The 21,106-nt window shown below is 37.5% G+C and overlaps 1 protein-coding gene across 5 annotated transcripts in view; it reads right to left on the reverse strand.

Moving 5' to 3' along the window:
- Window positions 1-21,106, reverse strand: part of RNF145 (ring finger protein 145) — a 64,831-nt gene that overhangs the window by 13,393 nt on the left and 30,332 nt on the right. For all 5 annotated transcript variants that reach the window (XM_069592503.1, XM_069592504.1, XM_069592505.1 and 2 more), the window contains 4 exons: window positions 20,787-20,878; window positions 10,348-10,583; window positions 7,478-7,653; window positions 1,992-2,132 (listed from right to left, as the gene is read on the reverse strand). In XM_069592503.1, the coding sequence (XP_069448604.1) occupies window positions 1,992-2,132; window positions 7,478-7,653; window positions 10,348-10,583; window positions 20,787-20,878 (645 nt within the window). The remainder of the gene's footprint in view (window positions 1-1,991; window positions 2,133-7,477; window positions 7,654-10,347; window positions 10,584-20,786; window positions 20,879-21,106) is intronic.

Below are 21,106 nucleotides of genomic sequence, written 5' to 3' on the forward strand. Positions count from 1 at the left end.
AAGGAATGTAAAAAAATATATGAGCCGACTAATGTTGAGATATAAATAGGTAAAACATTTCTGGAGAAGAATTTGCTAAAAAATTTAAAATTACATACCCTTCAATTCAATGATCTTACTGGTAATTTACCCTATGGATATAGTACAAAAATTAAGATATATAAATAAAGATTTTTAGGATATACAGATATGAAAAAGTGAATAATGGAACATGTTATGTGTTATGGGGATATAATCAGAAAAATCCAGACTGAAAAATTAAGTAGGACAACAACCTGATGTCTTCAACAAATAAAATTAAAAGGGAAAAAATATAGAGATAACAGGATCTAAATATTGAAAGAAACTTGAGAGGCATACCCAACCTCTGCAATACGGGCCTTATTTGGATCCTGAGTTGAGCAAATAAAATGCTTTTTAAAATTCAGGCAGATAATTAAGGAAATACGAACACCTACGGTATTTGATGTCAAGGAATTCTTCTATTAGAAATGAACGCTCTATTGTAGTTATGTTTTTTTTCCTAAAAGATTCAGAGGTAAAATAATACTGTATCTGGAATTTGCTTCCAACAAGTGCAGCTAGGTTATGGGACAAAACAGGTGGAACGGATGGGAACACAGCACATGACCCTGGCCACATCACTGGAGATGGGCGCTGGGCACATACATGCGGCTCACTTTACTATTTTCTCAACTTTTCGGGTGTAAAATTTTCCTATGGAAGGGTTTTAAAAAAGAGGCATGAACAAAGATACTGATAGCAGCATTATTTAAATAGCAAAAAAAAAAAAAGATTACTTTCATAATAATATGTGTTAAAGAATGAGATGTATCTGAATGTGTTGACATAAAAACAACATATAAAAAACCTATCTAACCCATATTGAGTGACAAACTAAGGTATAGAACAATGTGTATAGTATGTGGAAAAGAATGTATACATGTATGTACATATATATATATACTTTTCCCTATAAGAAATTTTTAAAATAACCACCTTTAACTGTTATCTTCGTGGAGAGGAAATGGGAAGTAGGAGGAGAAAGTTGTCACTTTCCCTTTAGTGCTCTTTGAATGGTATGAATTTTGTGAACTTAAACAAGAATTAATTTTCTTTCTTGCTCCCACCCACTCCTTCCATTATAAAGGTGTTAGCTGGGACTAGCAGGAAAATTATGGAGTATACTTTTTTTCTTTTCTGTCATCAAAAAACTAATATACAACAAAATAAAAATTTCCTCTCAATTTACAAGGCACTCAGCACCTACTTCTGAAATACCCCATAAAGATTTAAATACTTCAAGAGGTTATGTAAACTTAAATAAATAAAATCAGTAAACCTCTGTATTAATTAAGATAACAGGAATCATGATAAGTTCTAGAGATAGTTTCCTAATACCAGATCTCAGTGATTTAGTAACAACTGGAGTAACTATTCTGCATCCTCATTAATGTGTCTTTTGAAACTTCAGTTGGTATAAAAATTATGTTCAAACATTAAAAAAAAATCTTTAAGGGAGTATCCAATATAGAAGTCTGATTTTAGCAGAGTGACACAAATTCAAAATGGGAAAAAGCTATCAAAAATCTCTTTAATAAATCTAAGAAAGGAACGTATCTAATATTATATGTACATGTTATGTACATATAATAAAAATACAATCATTTATACACAGAAATTTAGGGTTTTTTTTAATAGCTCGTTAACCCAAAAAATGGAGAAGGCAATGGCAAACCACTCCAGTACTCTTGCCTGGAAAATCCCATGGGCGGAGGAGCCTGGTAGGCTGCAGTCTATGGGGTCGCGAAGAGTTGGACACAACTGAGTGACTTCACTTTCACTAACCCAAATATAGCAACCATTTCCCCCCACAAAAAACTCCTCAAAATTCCATTTCCTCTAAAACTCACCAACAAAGAAATTCATCCTTATTTCTTTAAGTTAGGTAAGATTTAAATTTCTAGAGCTGTTTGGAGCAAAGAACTTACCGATTCATGGCAGGATCATTCATGAAAGCTCGGTAGCCTTGCAAGTAAAACTTGCACAGTGTCAGAACACCCAAGGCAACAAAAGAAACCGTGAAGACCAAACCCAAAAGTGAGTAAGGAGTGCTGCAGCATTCAGCAATACTAGAAAAAAGCGGGGGGGGGGGGGGGGGGGTGAATATTGACAGATAAAAACTGTTTACCTAAAGTTAAAACATCTTAGGCCTTTAAATAACCATGAAGTTTGATCTGACCCTCAATGAAAACACCCAAAATCTGAGATGAGATCACCTAACCACTCTGTTACAATAATTTAAATCCATTTTCATTATTATCCTAACCTCATTTTTTCTTTGGCAAATATTTGTATATAGCACCAAATCTGAAACAGAATCAGTCTTTTATTTTTATCTATCATCTCCTTCAAAGGTAGTAAAACTTGAAGGGCCTAAACCTTGTTCAAAGCTTAAGAAATATTTAATTAACATACTGATAATATTCAAAGGAAATTCATATGGTTGCCCATTTTTCCTTCTGAAAAGTTTTGGCCGTTCAAATTGATCAGGCTGTACTGCTAATGTGGTTCCTCATTAAAACGCCTTCTTTGATCACACTGTTATGGGGCCATGTAGACACTGCAGCTCTCAACACCTCTCGCTCCAATAGTGGCTTCCATACTACTGGTCCTTTACACTTGAACTTATGTTTAGGTAAATACATTCTTTTTCTGTGTTATTTCAAAAGTTATGTCCAAGAAGACAGCCCAAGACCATTTAAAAATAACCTTAACACCAATTTTTAATAAAGAGAACTGGACTTACACTAAGCCTTGAAAATACTTTCATGTTGTATAGAAATACATTTAATACTTTCATTGAACATATTAGAAAACAATTAAACAAGTATTTTGCAAATATATGTAATATTCAGTTCAGTTCAGTTCAATCGTTCAGTCGTGTCTGACTCTTTGCGACCCCATGAATTGCAGCACGCCAGGCCTCCCTGTCCATCACCAACTCCCGGAGTTCACTCAGACTCATGTCCATCGAGTAGTGATGCCATCCAGCCATCTCATCCTCTGTCGACCCTTCTCCTCCAGCCCCCAATCCCTCCCAGCATCAGAGTCTTTTCCAATGAGTCAACTCTTCGCATGAGGTGGCCAAAGTACTAGAGTTTCAGCTTTAGCATCATTCCTTCCAAAGAACACCCAGGACTGATCTCCTTCAGAATGGACTGGGTGGATCTCCTTGCAGTCCAAGGGACTCTCAAGAGTCTTCTCCAACACCACACTTCAAAAGCATCAATTCTTTGGCGCTCAGCCTTCTTCACAGTCCAACTCTCACATCCGTACATGACCACAGAAAAAACCATAGCCTTGACTAGACAACCTTAGTTGGCAAAGTAATGTCTCTGCTTTTGAATATGCTATTGAGGTTGGTCATAACTTTTCTTCCAAGGAGTAAGTGTCTTTTAATTTAATGGCTGCAGTCACCATCTGCAGTGATTTTGGAGCCCCCAAAATAAAGTCTGACACTGTTTTCACTGTTTCCCCATCTATTTCCCATGAAGTGATGGGACTGGATGCCATGATCTTCCTTTTCTGAATGTTGAGCTTTAAGCCAACTTTTTTGCTCTCCTCTTTCACTTTCATCAAGAGGCTTTTTAGTTCCTCTTCACTTTCTGCCACAAGGGTGGTGTCATCTTCGTATCTGAGGTTATTGATATTTCTCCTGGCAATCTTGATTCCAGCTTGTGTTTCTTCTAGTCCAGTGTTTCTCATGATGTATTCTGCATAGACGTTAAATAAGCAGGGTGACAATATACAGCCTTGACGTACTCCTTTTCCTATTTCGAACCAGTCTGTTGTTCCATGTCCATTATATACCATTAATTTGGATTTAGCATTTACAAAGCAACTAATAAAAAAGATTCAAAACACAGTATTCTCAAGTTTTAAATTTTCAGTGAAGAATTACATTTGCACTGATGAGGAATTCACTCAGGCAAATCAGTATCTGCCCTTCACTATATAGCTCCTTGCCTCTGCTACATTTATAAACTGCTTTTAAAGTTACTTTTTATGTGAAAACATCTAATTTCATGTAGACTAGTGTGCATTATGATGCAAAAAAAAAAAAGAAAGAAAGAAAGTTTGGTTTTTCCATTAGGAGCTGATCATGATAGTTCATAGCTAAAGAATAAAAACTTTTATGGCATTCTTATAAATCTAATTTCTGCAATGTTTGATATTTTTCTCAGAAAAACCACTACATAACATGTTTCAACAAATTGCCCAGTAATTTAAAAATATGAGGATCATGGCTGAAAATAACACTAAAAATTTTACTTCATTCCCATTGGAAAAGTCTGAAAATTTTACTGTATGGTCATACAGTTTCTTTTTTCTTGTGTCCGTCTATATTTAAAGAAATCTTTTACATCCAAACAGTATGATTTAATTACGTTTTCAAGAGGAGCACATTCTTTCAGTCTTATGTTAAAAGAGTGTGGTGGCATTTTTCAAGAGTATAATAAAGAACACAAAAGGTTTCAACCTAGCTTTGGGGAAGTGAAAGAGGTCAGGAAATTTATAAAAATTTTTCTTCCCTTTTCTCGTCAATGAGACATTTAATTGATTTTAGTTCCTATTTCCTGGCTGCAAAAAATCCCTTCTTTTTGCTTTCAGTTTGTTTGCTGTGTTTTGTTGGTTTGTTTTAGTCAGGGTATTGTGGTAAACTTGAGATCCTTTTTGTAAGTTAACTTGTCCTTTGGCACACACATAGACTGGCACACAAGACCATCAAGAAGGACAAAGACCAATGCTTACAGGGATACATGTTAAAGAACCACACAGGAACGTCTCTATTACAAATTAAAACATTCTTATACTGAGAAGCAGCAAAATATCCTATGCATGGAAAAGGAACAGAGAAGAAAATTATTTGGCAAGATATCTTAAGCCTCACCTAAAATCTCAACATTGTTTTCTTACTCCATAAGCCCAAACGCCTTCACAGCTTTTTGATTCATTAAGCCTCTTACACTATACTATGCTTCATTTGATCGTACTTCACAATGGATAATAATCCGGCTTAAAACAAGACCAATCCCAGCCCACATTTAGGTTACTCTAACCACAGAACTATGTATCTCTCTTTCCCTTTATTCAGTTACTCTTTGGATAATTTTAAAACTCTGCATAAAATTTCCATAATACTTAAAAACAAGTTAACGGTGCAACTTAATAATGTGCTGGCCATTAAAACATATTTGATATCAATTTATTCCATGTTTATAGGCTACTTTCTAATTAAAAGTCTTAGCACAAAATCTGACTCAGTACCAATAAGTTATTTTATTTGTCAAAATAGGTATCACCCCATGTCATCGATATTGTCATTTAACTTTGTAATGTTTTCAATCTTAACAAGTAACATGCTCCTTAAAGAGAATAAATCTGTCTTAAGCTTCTCCTCCCCTATATCACTTAGTATGCAGTACACCACCATTTTGGATGGCTGGGGGAAAATGGCTCTATTAACTAAAATTCAAAACTTGTATTCGCCTATATTCACTTCCCAGGAGGAGTTTCTTTCAAAGAGTCAGGGAACGAAGATGTAGTCTCATCTGCTAGATTCTGAGGGCTTGAGATGGAAAATTCAGAAATGTCTAAATGTCTAGATAAGCTCACAAAGACAGGTGGAAAACAAATTCTAAAGACTTAAGATTAAAAAAAAAATTTACCTTAAAAATCAAGTGTTAGAATTCCTTTCAATTAAACAGCAAAGTACTGATACTCATTTTATCATTATTTGACTCTATCTCAATAATGAAGGAAAACATAAAAAATAACAGGGCAGGGAATTCCTTGGTGGTCCAGTAGTTAGGATTTTGTGCTTTCACTGCCCAGGGCGCAGGTTCACTTCCTGGTTGGGGAACCAAGACCCCACAAGCTGAGTGGTGTGGCCAAAAAAAAAAGGGAGTATAGTGAAAGTGTATACGCAGTCATGGGATTTGGACTCAGATGGGGTTTGAAAGTCAAAACCCGTTCTTCTGGCACTGTCACCTGGGGCAAGTTATTCTTGGTACAGTTTCCTCAGCTCTAAAATGGTAATGAGAATAAAAGCACCCTTCTTGGAGGGTTGCTATAAAAGTGAGTGTGAGTAACTGTTTAATAGTGTGGCTGGCACATACTGGTGTTGTTCAGTCGATAATTCATGTCTGATTCTTTGCGACCCCATGAATTGCAGCACACCTGCCTTCCCTGTCCATCACCAGCTCCCAGAGCTTGCTCAAATTCATGTCCATCAAGTTGGGGATGCCATCCAACCATCTCATCCTCTGTCGTCCCCTTCTGCTCCTGCCGTCAATCTTTCTCAGCATCAGGGTCTTTTCCAATGAGTCAGCTCTTTGCATCAGGTGGCCAAAGTATTGGGGTTTCAGCTTCAGCATCAGTCCTTCCAATGAATATTCAGGATTGACTGGTTTGATCTCCTCACTGTCCAAGGGACTCTCAAGTCTTCTTCAGCACCACAGTTCAAAAGCTTTAATTCTTCGGTGCTCAGCCTTCTTTATGGTCCAATTCTCACATCCATACATGACTACTGGAAAAACCATAGCTTTGACCATATGGACCTTTGTCAGCAAAGTGATGTTTCCACTTTTTAAAACACTCTGTAGGTTTGTCATAGCTATTCTTCTAAGGAGCAAGGATCTTTTTAATATCATGGATCTGCATTGATTCTGGAGCCCAAGAAAATGAAATCTGATACTGTTTTAACTTTTTCCCCATCTATTTGCAATGAAGTGATGGGACCCCAATGCCATGATCTTCGTTTTTTCAGTGCTGAGTTCTAAGTCAGCTCTTTCACTCTCTTCTTTCACCTTCATCAAGAGGTTCTTTAGTTCCTCTTCACTTTCCATTATTAAAGTGGTATGATCTGCATATCTGAGGTTGTTGATATTCCTCCCAGCAATCTTGATTCCAGCCTTTGAGTTATCCAGCCTAGCATTTCATATGATGTACTCTGCATATAAGTTAAACAAGCAGGGTGACAATATACAGCCTTGACATACTCCTTTCCCAATGTGGAACCAGTCCATTGTTCCATGTCCAGTTCTAACTGTTGCTTCTTGTCCTCCATACCGGTTTTTTAGGAGGCAGGTAATGTGGTCTGGTATTCCTCTGTCCATTTACATATTAAATACTCAATAAAAGTAATAGCTATTTTTACAATTTGCAACGTCCCTTTCCCACAAATCATTTGCTGTACTATAGTCCACAGTGTGGCCAAATAAACTACCATTATTGTATTATCACTTCCTCGTACTGCGAGACCTAGGCATCTGCTGAATGAAAATCACATTTTAATTACACATGAAGCACTATAAAAAGACTGACAAAAGTTAATTTGCAAAACTTACTATTCCTGAATCAAAGTTTTCTCTTCCTAAGGCTATATATAGTATCATACGCTCTGATTAATTACCTTGTCAGGAAAAGGAAAAGAAGCCTCTCTCGTGAGGCAGGCTGATCTCGAGTACTGAAGTAGGAGTAAATCTGAAGAGCAAATAAGACGAGCCAGAAAACCATGAACAATACAGGGACTACCAGCTGATTCCACAGGGACATTCCCAAGGCTAGAAGGCCATACACCTCCACTACCTAAGTAAGAAAATAAGACAGGAAAACATCTTTTATCACTTCAATAAACACATTTAAACACAAAAATGTTTAACCTGCAGTACTTAAAAACTGAATAGCTTTTCTTTTCTTGCATATTAAGCTAAATTCCTTCAAAGTTAGCTGTCTGCATACAATTAGAAAACAGCATGTCTTTTTTAATCTACTAATTTTACATTATTATTAGCAGTTGACACATACTCATCAAATGGCAAACTGCCCTAATAGTTCTGGGATAATGTCAAAATAAAGTCATATTTGGAGGAAAACTACATCACAGGCAGTTTGAAGAGGTTTGGCAAACTTATGTCAAATCAAAATGATCAGAACTAGTGTGAATAATAGGCTTCCCAGGTGGCACAGTGCTAAAGAGTCTGCCTGCCAATACAGGAGACAGCAGAGACTTGGGTTCCATCCCTGGGTCGGGGAGATCCCCTGCAATAGGAAACGGCAACCCAGCCCAGTATTCCTGCTTGGAAGATTCCATGAACAGAGGAGCCTGGCGGGCTACAGTTCATGGGGCGTAAAGAACTGGACACAATTAAGCGATGGAACATAGAACACAGCATAGTGTGAACAACGCAATACCGCTCACTGCTCGAGGGGTAGGAGGAAGGGAAATAGACAAGAATCTTCCAGAGTTTACTCAGGAATGTCATGGATGAGAAGTAGTTTACCGGAAGACAGAATAATCACTGGAGAAGTTTACTCTCTTTTGCAGCAAAGACAGTTTAGAAAGTCTTTTCCCCCAGACAAATTAATTCCCCTTCCTCCTCCTGCGTATTTATCAAGCAACATTTCTCAAATGATTTGTTTTGCCAAGTGCATTAACATTAGGAACAAAGGTATACCTAAAAAAAGTTTACTAAGTTACTATAAGTTAATAAATTAGCTGTCTAGTTTATAAAGCAATCTCATGTGAGATTGATTAGAAGGAATTCTCATAACCTGATTCAGCCTAAGAGTACAGATGGTTACCAAGTTTCTGGAGTTACCAAGACAGGGACCAGATCCTGGTAACACAACAGAGTTCTGCCAGGTAGATTACAAACTCTAACCTAAGCAGCCAACAGTCTTGCTAGAAGGCTCAATGTGATTCCAGAATGTTTCAGTAACTATAAAGACCTTAAATGAAAATACACTGACTTGGAGATTATTCTAAATTTAAACTTTTTCATCTGTAAATCAAATGCTTTTTCTAAAACTGAATCAAGAGTAACCCCTATTTTTCCTCAATTGGAAGATACTGAAAGAAAACAAACTGTCTAGCTTGCTGTAAAATTATTTATTAGCAACAAACTGATTACTGAGAGGCACAATACTTTTTCTCCTTTCCATTCAAGGAAATGACCACTAAAAAATCTGACAGTTTCTATTTCTTGCCTATCCAATTCTTTCTAGGTCATGAATTTCATAACCTGTATTTTATTTCCAACTATGACGCTTAGTGATACATGAACCTTATGACAAAGAAGGTAAACATGACACTGTAAAACGGAGGCTTTGCCCTTAGGGTATTAATAAACAGCGAGCATCCAAGCAATAGCTACTGAGTATCTACTGCTCCTTACAAACGAGGGTAGCACCACAAGATTGAATTCAAATAAAAAATACATAAATGTGTCATCTTCATTCTGAATACAACAAAACTTCCCCATGAAGAACCTCTTTAATGAGACTGTGAAAATGATTTTATCTTCTTTGGAAGATCTACTTTCAGGAAAAGTTGCTCAAGTTGATCATTATGGAAGATGAAGAAATCAGCACAATCAGGCTAAGGTCAAGAGCTTACAGAATTTTCCTGGGAAATCTGCCTTTGGGGCCACAACAATAAGGAAAGGACTCACTTAGCAGTATCAGTATGGTCCCTCTGAAAGCTTAAGGTACCTGTACCTTAAGGTCATGTACACAGTAAAGAGGCAGAAGAGAATACCCATTTTAATACTCTCTTCATACCAATGTCAATTTTAAGAGCTATTCTATATACTGAAACTTATTGATTAAATCAAATAGAACTATTTCTTTCAGTTGGTATGAAACCAACTGTTTGTGACTAGAAATAATCCGTTTGAGAGAAAAGACTGAAAAAATTAGGAAAGACAGAAGCACATTATGTTGGCAAAATCAGTCCAAGCACCACATCCAAACGAAGTCTGTCATATCACGGCCCAGAACTACTTAACGTCTCGGTTTAAATAAATAACGTAAGGAAAATACATTAGTCACAGCAGGTCTATATCAGGAAAAAAACAGGAACTGACCTCTACATATTCAATTCTATACCACTCTTGTCTTTGTTATAGTAGTCACCACCAAACATCATCTCCCTGGTACTGAACTCATTCAAATCTATGGCTACCCTACATGTTAGCTACAACAGTTATTATTAGCTCTATCTTTCAGATAAGTGAACTTAAGTGACTAACCCTCGGTTACACAGCTAGTAAACAGCAGCATCAGTGTGAAAACTCAGACTGACTGCATCCAGATGAACTTACTTCACTTTACTGCTTCTCAACAGAACTTAAGAATCTCAGATGCTCCTAATTATATTGAAAATAGTTGCTATTTTCCAAGTGTCAAACATAATATTACCACAACCATGACTGTGAAATAAAAGTGAATTAAATCTTTAATATACTTAATATTTATGTAGAATTTTATCTACAGTCTTACCTGAACCAACTCTCTGTATGCAGACTTGGCAAGATTATAAGGTACTAGAAGATTAGACCCAAGAAAATAGAGAACTTCCAAACCAGTAAAAATCATAGCAAATTTGTTGATGATAACAATTGTTTCCAGAGGAACAAGGCAAAGGCGTGCTAGCAGAGGAAGCATGTGAGCTGAAAAGAGCCAAATCTGCTTCGTTTTCATGACACAGGAGCATAACGTACACACCACCAGCTGACCTAAAACGAGGGGGGTAGAAGGCATGTGAGATTTGGTATCCACAAAATAAAAACACTGTTGTTAATGGTGATGACACAGCTTTTGAAGGAGTCTAATCAGGATCTCTTAGATAATATTTTAAATCAAATTTTAACTTCATTTGACCATAATTAAATGTTCACATGTCCTGTGAATTTTGAGCACCAATTCCCTAGGACTGATCTGAGAAAAGCAGCACAGATATCCACTGGTCTTTATCACATTCCAGATGGCATATATAATATGGAGTTTTTAAAATTTCTAATTCAATATTACAATAAATTCAGTTACTATGAAATATATTTAGCTCCTTTTACAAAGGCCCTCAATATTTAACTGTTCTAGTCTAGAGGTGAAAGTATAAAAGCCAAGAGATACAGTAACTTGTCTAAAATCATGCTGCGACAAGACTTATTCTGAGGTTTTCAATCTTTAACTGCTTTTATAGGACTATGCAAGCCTTCCCATATGGCTCAATAATGAAAAATTAAAACTCAAAAAGTTTAAACAACAAATTATCAGAGGATTGTGCATGATTATAGAAAGTTAGGAAGTACAGAGAAGTAAAAAGGAAAAAAAACAATCCATCTCCTACAATCCTGTCACCTAGGTTAGCACTGTTAAGGTCTTGGGTTTATTACATAAAACATTGCATGCAAAGCTGTAGTCTTTTATCTGAAACCTAGGCAGTGCTCCAAAAGAGCTATCCATATTATTTATTACCTTTTCAGTTTATTCTATGCATGTGGTTATACACAAATGTTTTGTATAAAGATTATAATGTACATATAATCAGCTTTTTTCATTTAAAACATATTATGCATATACCTAACTAATAAATATCTTCACAACCAGATAATCACTGCAGATGGTGACTGCAGCCATGAAATTAAAAGACGCTTACTCCGTGGAAGGAAAGTTATGACCAACCTAGATAGCATATTCAAAAGCAGAGACATTACTTTGCCAACAAAGGTCCGTCTAGTCAAGACTATGGTTTTTCCACTGGTCATGTATAGATGTGAGAACTGGACTATGAAGAAAGCTAAGTGCCCAAGAATTGATGCTTCTGAACTGTGGTGTTGGAGAAGACTCTTGAGAGTCCCTTGGACTACAAGGAGATCCAACCAGTCCATTCTAAAGGAGATCAGCTCTGGGATTTCTTTGGAAGGAATGATGCTAAAGCTGAAACTCCAGTACTTTGGCCACCTCATGCGAAGAGTTGACTCATTGGAAAAGACTGATGCTGGGGGGATTGGGGGCAGGAGGAGAAGGGGGCGAGAAAGGATGAGATGGCTGGATGGCATCACCGACTCAGTGGACGTGAATCTGAGTGAACTCCGGGAGTTGGTGATGGATAGGGAGGCCTGGTGTGCTGGAATTCATGGGGTCCCAAAGAATCGGACACGACTGAGCGACTGAACTGAACTAATAAATATACTAATAAATATAAATATATGTGTGTATATATAAATATATATGGGCTTTTTTTTTTAGTTAAAAAAACTGAACACATATGACAATATTAGCACTTGACTACCTTCAAATATTTTACAATTATAAAATGCTTTATTATGAATAAGCTTGTACATTTCTGACACCCTTGTATAAACTACTTGGAGAACATTTCCTAATGTTTTCTAGCCTAAATCCCTATAAGCGGGATTACTGAGTCAGAGGAAACATTTTTTAAAGCTTCTGACACACATGTCAACTGCTCTACAGAAACAAAACATCCAGTGTACAGGGTGCCCCTTTTTCCACCTATCTGCCAACAGTGAAAATAATTTAAGAAAAGGAAAGGTAGAAATAGTTCCTATTTTTTTTTAAATTTGTCTTTTGTCCATTACCAGTAGCACTGAACATTACCAGTAAGTATATATAAGCACTTGCAATTTTTGACAAAATGCTTGTTCACATTCTTTGCCTATTCTACTAGGATATGTAACTTCTGTTGTTAGAACAAGATGTTACCTCCTTTATCATATAACTGTGATATACTGTGTATCACATAATTATCATATAATTATATCATATCATATAATTTCCCTATCAGTCATTGGAATATTTTAGTAACTTTTTTCTCTTATAAGATAGAAGTTTTTATTATAACGAGCCAAATCTATCCACCTTTTTAATGGTTTCTACTTTTGGTGCCATGGTTAATTACATGGCTCCCTCTACTCAAGGTTATACAAGTAACCAACTACGTATTTTCTTTAATAAAAAATTAACATATTTGGAAATTGTTATACAATAAGATAAAAAGAAAAGCTCTAAGTTTGTTTTTTCGATGTGTAGTTAGCTATCTTAAAACTAGCTACTGGAACCAATCAATTCTTTTCTTATTAATTTGAAATGCCATTTTGGTATACTGTAAAATCTTCATTGTATTTGTGTCTGCGTTCGAACTCGATATTTTTTTTTTTTTAGTGATCGTCTCTGATGACAGTACACACTATTCCATTTCATTGATTGGACAAGTCTCCTCTCATTACTCCTCAGAACTTCTCATAAATTCTTAAACAGGTTATCTCCCAAATTAAGAATTAGTCAAATTCTCTTCCTTCTTGCCAATGAAAAGCAAAACAAAATATGTATCTTTTACCATCTTATTCATGCTTTTTTGGCTGGGGGTCCCCCTCCCCACATTGCACAGCATGTGGTACTTCCCTGGGCAGGGATTGAACCCACACCCCCTGCACTGGAAGCACAGAATCTTAACCACTGGACCGCCAGTGAAGTCCTTCAGTTCAGTCCAGTTGCTCAGTCATGTCTGACTTTTTGCAACCCCATGAATCGCAGCACGCCAGGCCTCCCTGTCCATCACCAACTCCCAGAGTTCACTCAGACTCACGTCCATCAAGTCCGTGATATCATCCAGCCATCTCATCCTGGGTCATCCCCTTCTCCTCCTGCCCCCAATCCCTCCCAGCATCAGAGTCTTTTCCAATGAGTCAACTCTTCGCATGAGCTGGCCAAAGTATTGGAGTTTCAGCTTTAGCATCATTCCTTCCAAAGAACACCCAGGACTGATCTCCTTCAGAATGGACTGGGTGGATCTCCTTGCAGTCCAAGGGACTCTCAAGAGTCTTCTCCAACACCACACTTCAAAAGCATCAATTCTTCACCGCTCAGCCTTCTTCACAGTCCAACTCTCACATCCATACATGACTACTGGAAAAACCACAGCCTTGATTAGACGGACCTTAGTCGGCACAGTAATGTCTCTGCTTTTGAATATACTATCTAGGCTGGTCATAACTTTTCTTCCAAGGAGTAAGAGCCTTTTAATTTCATGGCTGCAGTCAACATCTGCAGTGATTTTGGAGCCCAAAAAAATAAAGTCTGACACTGTTTCCCCATCTATTTCCCATGAAGTGATGGGATCGGATGCCATGATCTTTGTTTTCTGAATGTTGAGCTTTAAGCCAACTTTTTCATTCTCCTCTTTTTCATCAAGAGGCTTTTTAGTTCCTCTTCACTTTCTGCCATAAGGGTGGTGTCATCTGCATATCTGAGGTTATTGATATTTCTCCCAGCAATCTTGATTCCAGCTTCTGTTTCTTCCAGTCCAGCGTTTCTCATGATGTACTCTGCATAGAAGTTAAATAAGCAGGGTGACAATATACAGCCTTGACATACTCCTTTTCCTATTTGAAACCAGTCTGTTGTTCCATGTCCAGTTCTAACTGTTGCTTCCTGACCTGCATACAGATTTCTCAAGAGGCAGGTCAGGTGGTCTGGTATTCCCATCTCTTTCAGAATTTTCCACAGTTTATTGTGATCCACACAGTCAAAGGCTTTGGCATAGTCAATAAAGCAGAAATAGATGTTTTTCTGGAACTCTCTTGCTTTTTCGATGATCCAGCGGATGTTGGCAATTTGATCTCTGGTTCCTCTGCCTTTTCTAAAACTAGCTTGAACATCAGGGAGTTCATGGTTCACATATTGCTGAAGTCTGGCTTGGAGAATTTTGAGCATTACTTTACTAGCATGTGAGATGAGTGCAATGGTGCAGTAATTTGAGCATTCTTTTGCATTGCCTTTCTTTGGAATTAGAATGAAAACTGACCTTTTCCAGTCCTGAGGCCACTGCTGAGTTTTCCAAATTTGCTGGCATATTGAGTGCAGCACTTTCACAGCATCATCTTTCAGGATTTGAAAGAGCTCCACTGGAATTCCATCACCTCCACTAGCTTTGTTCATAGTGATGCTTTCTAAGGCCCACTTGACTTCACATTCCAGGATGTCTGGCTCTAGATGAGTGATCACATCATCATGATTATCTGGGTCATGAAGCTTTTTTGTACAGTTCTTCCGTGTATTCTTGCCAACTCTTCTTAATATCTTCTGCTTCTGTTAGGTCCATACCATTTCTGTCCTTTATCGAGCCCATCTTTGCATGAAATGTCCCCTTGGTATCTCTAATTTTCTTGAAGAGATCTCTAGTCTTTCCCATTCTGTTCTTTTCCTCTATTTCTTTGCACTGATCGCTGAGGAAGGCTTTCTTATCTCTTCTTGCTATTCTTTGGAACTCTGCATTCAGATGCTTATATCTTTCCTTTTCTCCTTTGCTTTTCGCCTCTCTTCTTTTCATAGCTATTTGTAAGGCCTCCCCAGACAGCCATTGTGCTTTTTTGCAGTTCTTTTCCATGGGGATGGTCTGGATCCCTGTCTCCTGTACAATGTCACGAACCTCAGTCTATGGTTCATCAGGCACTCTATCTATCAGATCTAGACCCTTAAATCTATTTCTCACTTCCACTGTATAATCATAAGGGATTTGATTTAGGTCATACCTGAATGGTCTAGCGGTTTTCCCTACTTTCTTCAATTTAATCCTTTATTCCATTTTAAAATTTTTTATTGGAATATGTTGATTTCAAATCAACATTTTTATAGTTTAATTTGTGTTCTATTCATATTATTGTTAGAATACAAAAGTGGCAACCATTTTTACACAAAGCTGAAAATTTCTTAACAATCTACTATGCTGTATGTAACATATGTGGTATTTTCTCCCACAGAGTTATTAATTTTAGTCTTTAAAGAACTGATACTCAAATCACAAGAAAAACATTTATAAAGGTATGAAAAAAGAGAAAAACTCATAGCAATGAAGAAAACTGAGAAGAGAGGCCACTTAATAAGTCAACAAAATTTTAGGGGATAGAAAACAACGATTAGGCCATTAGTCTTTCTGCACCGTGGGAAGACTGAAGTTCGCTTTTTGGAAAGGCTGAAACAGGCTCCTGGACACTGTGCACACCCAAGGCAGAGGTGAGGTGCGGTGCCCAAAGGAAAACAGGAGATTAAAAGTCTGCATCCACAAAGATGATAGCTCTCTAGGTCTCCAAACACTGCTGCCACATTTACTGCCATTCAGCTCTTGTCCCTGGTACCAGGCCCCCCTGCAGGAGATAGATTATTCTCAGGAAACTGACCCAAGTCCAGTGAAAAGACCACAAAGATGCACACTTATGGGGTCCCCCCAGTAAGGGTCAGGCCCACCTGAACACCAACTGCTACAAACACCAGTTGGTATGCCTTTAAAGAGATTACAATTGGCAACTTAATAATTAACGTCAATACAAATGACAACAGAAGGATATTTAAGTAATAACCAGGTGATTCTAATTCAGGCTTAAGAAGTACTATTGTCCCATGTAAGGCAGAGAGCAAAAGAAAGACAAAAAGAATCTCAAGAGAAAATGGAAAGAACGCAAGGAACAAAAGAAAGCTTCAAAGTAAATGATATATCTAAGAAATTAAAAAGACTGTCACAATAGAAAGAAAACAAATCCCAGAATACTAAAAGAATATCTAACAAAAAAAAGTTGGGAAATCTCAGAAAGTAAAACAAAAAACAAAGAGAGAGACAGAGAAAAAGGAAAACAGAACAGTAAGAAAGTTAGGGGTTCAATGTGGAAGAAAGCTTATCCAATTAAAAGGAATTCCAGAAAGGGACAAAAAAGAAAACAGCAGGGAAGAAATTATGGTGAGCTGAAAGGAGAAAAGCTTCTGGGGAATGATGCCTGACAGGATAGGAGTGGTACAGAAAGAGTAGATTTTCATCACAATATTGTGGTATCACCCCCAATAATTTTTTAAAATTGTGTTTATTTCTTGACTTTTAAAAGTAAGTGTATATCTTTCATTAAAAAAATTAGCTGAAACTCTGAAAAAAGACTTAAGAGAACATGCTTTACCACTAGGGATATTTAAGAATTTTCATTTTGGCATGTCTTACTTTCACTGTACTCATAGCTATGATATTTAAAGTTCCTTGTTCCGCATGATGCAAACTTCCTCTAAGCTCTGAACGTTCCCATAAGTCCAGGCCAGCACATTCAGTTCTCAGCTCTGGAGTGAGAGGCTTCAATTATCCTCTTTCACAGCAGAGTGTGACTCATATGCTGTGACTCTTGAAGGGAAGACCACCTCTCTTACTTAGGTGAGAGAAGGAAGGAGTCATACTGCTAGTGGAAATCTTTCCGATGCTCCAGAAGCACAGCAAGCTGTTCAACTTGATGTACCTATTCCAACTGGCAATTCTGAACAAAACAAAATCACAATGTACTCTGGATTTCAGGATTCCTTAAGAACTATCTCCAAGAAGTCCATAACCCTAAGAAAGAATGGCATATTCATATGACTTAGTTTTTCATTAAAACTTTATTAGTGAAATGGAAGAAAAGGAGTAAAAAGCTACTTTAAAATCAAAGTCTAAAGAAAAAAATGCTACTTAATAATTTATGGATTTCCAGCGAATTAAATCTTGCCTGGGTGAACACACTATCATAAGCACAGATGGGCAAAATTTAGGGAAATATACAGATTTACACGAAATCACATCCATCAGAGAATAAAAGAAAACACTTTGAGTTTTCGAATCAGGCAAATATTTTCATACTTGGATGAAAATATTACCACTATTGAATATGTGGTAATATTTGGATGTTACCACTATTGAATACAGCCATGGGATATGGCCGTAAAGCAACATTATTTTTGTGTTCTACTCTCTTAAAAAGCCACTCTTTGAAGCTAAGTGTTCTCCTGCCCCTATAAGGCAAGTCCCATAACTTTTCTAAACCAGTACAGTTTGCACAATCTGATCTAATCTAATCTCAGTCAACTCAAACAAAGCTCTGATTTAAAGTTGAAGGTTTTCCTTTACTCCAGCTGAAGCTCCTAGTGTTGTTCAGTTGCTCTGTGTGTCCAACTCATTGTGACCCCATGGACTGCAGCACGCCTGGGTTCCCTGAGCTTTACTATCTCCTAGAATTTGCTCAAACTCATGTCCATCGTGTTGATGATGCCATCCAACCATCTCATTCTCTGTTGCCCCCTTCTCCTCCTGTCCTCAGTCCTTCCCAGCATCAAGGTCTTTTCCAATGAATCTGCTCTTCACATCATGTGGCCAAAGTACTGGAGCTTCAGCTTCAGCTTCAGCATCAGTCCTTCCAGTGAATATTCAGGGTTGATTTCCTTCAGGATTGCTTTGATCTCTTTGCTGTCCAAGCGACTCTCCAGTCTTCTCCAGCACCACAGTTCAAAAGTATCAATTCTTTGGTGCTCAGCCTTCTTTATGGTCCAACTTTCACATCCATACATGACTACTGGAAAAACCATAGCTTTGACTAGAAGGACCTTTGTCAGCAAAGTGATGTCTCTGCTTTTTAATAGGCTATCTAGGTTTGTCACAGCTTTTTTTCCAAGAAAGTATCTTTTAATTTCATGGCTGAAGTCACCAACCGCAGTAATTTTGGAACCCAAGAAAATGAAATCTACCACTGCTTCCACTTTTTCCCCTTCTATTTACCATGAAATGATGGGACCAGACCTACGTAACTCAATGAAGCTATGAGCCCACCACGCAGGGCCACCCAAGAAAAAAGAGTCATGGTGGAAACCTCTGACAAAACATGGGCTACTGGAGAAGGGAATGGCAAAGCACTTCAGTATTCTTGCCTCAAGAACCCCAAGAGCAGTATGAAAAGGCAAAAAGATATAACTGGAAGATGAGTCCCTTAGGTCGGTAAGTGTCCAATATGCTACTGCAGAAGAGCAGAGAAATAGCTCCAGAAAGAACGAAGAGGCTGGGCCAAAGCAGAAACGATGCTAAGTTGTGAATGAGTCTGGTTGTGAAAGTCAAGTCCGATGCTGTAAAGAATACTCAATAGGAACCTGGACTATTCTGGTCCATGAATCAAGGTAAATTAGGCTTGGTGAAGCAGGCGATGTCAAGAGTGAGTATCAATATTTTAGGAATCGGTAAACTAAAAAGAATGGGAATGGGTGAATTTAATTCAGATGACCATTACATCTACTACTGTGGGCAAGAGGCCTCCTTTGGGGGTCACAGAAAAGCAGCAATTGTGAGAGGGAGTAGAGAGCTTATGGCAAAGCTGCTTCTCTTTCTCTGCCAGCACAGTGGCATTCTTCCTGACTTACTTACCCACAGCTGAAGCAGGCAGGCAAGGAGAGGGAGAGAAGTAGAAAACTCTTACTGGACTATTTCCTTACAATGCTATGGTATTGGTGCTGTCTGCAGTTGAGATATTTAAAATGGATCTTCTTTCTCCTGGGCATATTTAAGTGTTTTTCTGATTGTTCCCATTATCATGGATCTCTTATCTGCATGACCTTTCATGCTTGTTATATGCCCTCCTCTGGCTGCTTTTGGCTCTTTCCTCAGCTCCTGGGAATCTGGAAGTACAATGCCTGTTGGCGTCTTCTCATCTTTTTAAGAGCCCTCTTGGAAGGATGTAAGAAAACTCCATTGACTCCTGGGACCCTCATCTAGTTCACAGGAAACTAACATTCTTTGCCTATAGAGATTAGATGATACAGGAGAACCTCACAAGACATTTTCACTTCACAGTCAGAAACTCAACAGCCAGCCGGCCCACTAGTGGCCTTTATGTCAGATTAGAATTATAATATGAGCCATATATGTAATGTTTAATATTCTGGTAGCATCATTTTATGAAGTTAAAAAAAGTAAAATTGATTAACAATATATTTTATTTAACCTAATGTATCACAAATATTAGGGCTTCCCTGGTGGCTCAGTGGTAGAGAATCAACCTGCAATGCAGGAGACTCAGGTTCGATCCCTGGGTTGGGAAAATCCCCTGGAGAAGAAATGGCAACCCACTCCAGTATTCTTGCCTGGAGAATTCCATGGACAGAGGAGCCTGGTGGGCTACAGTCCATGGGGTTGTGAAAGAGTCTGATACGACTTAGTGACTGAACAATAACAACAATCCTAAATATTATCATATAGACATTCAATCTATACCAAAAAATGAACAAGACATTTTGCATCCTTTTTGTACTAAGTTTGATTTGGACCAGTCACATTTCAAGGGCTCATAAGGCACTTGTGGCTTGTTTTGGATGGTGCAGCTTTAGATTTTGCACACCTAGTCAGACACCAGTCTGCAGGATCCCTCCTAAGCCACACACACAAAACAACTCTGAGTCCCCAAATGGTCCCCCACTGAATTCTCTACATGAGGAGGGGGCTGGGAAGGTATTTCAGAGAAAACAGCTATCTAAAGAAATTCTCTTACAAATTCCAACATTAAACCTCTTAACACCTTCTACATGGAGTGGTTTAAGAAACACATACAAGATTCCTCTCACTTCCTTTTTGCAATTTTGGAATGGTAAGATCTGATACTTCACTTTGGGCTGTATCTATGTTGTTCTGGGATCCTATCCAATCCTTCTATTATAAACATTCTCCTACCTGAATGTTTCAATCACATCTCAAGTTCTTGATGTTTCTGGTAATTTATTGTAGACTAGAGGATAATGGCTTTCAACAACAGTAACCAATATTAAGACATTACATATTTCATTTTAATCTTACAAAGTAATTATTAGGTTTATTTAAAAACCAACCTTCCCAAATACTTAAATTATCCTTAAAAAACACAAGTAATTAAAGGCTATATATAATTATAAACATGTAAAATAAGAAACACCTTATTTAGAGAGAAAAAGACTAATAAGAAAATGTAACATTTAACAATAACTGTGTTTTCAGAGTCATCAAGAATAACTTCAAGTTTTCCAACTTTTTTGTATTAAATATGAACTAATTGTATAAGAGTAATTAATATTTGGTTGGTTCCTACCTACATTTTTGAGTCTTTTATAATACTTACCTATTAAGGCTGTGGTAAATCGATTCATGGAGAGTGGTTCTAAATACATTGGTCCTTCATAGGCGGACTCCAGTTCACTTCTAACATAGTCCCTAATAAGTAAAATGATAAGAATGTATTAGATACATTCTAAGCACATACAGAGAAGCAGCTAAGCACAGTATTATTATAAAAACATATTATGTTAATTACACTTCACATCTATATGAAGGAAAATTTTAGGTACAAAAAATTATAGAGGGATGACCTTCATCTCCTTGGCCCATGTGATGAAAACAGAATTCACTGAAACTGAATTTTACTTGCAAAGAAGCAGCCAA

The sequence above is a fragment of the Ovis canadensis genome, chromosome 5 (assembly GCF_042477335.2).
Source record: "Ovis canadensis isolate MfBH-ARS-UI-01 breed Bighorn chromosome 5, ARS-UI_OviCan_v2, whole genome shotgun sequence".
NCBI classification, from domain to species: Eukaryota; Metazoa; Chordata; class Mammalia; order Artiodactyla; family Bovidae; genus Ovis; species Ovis canadensis.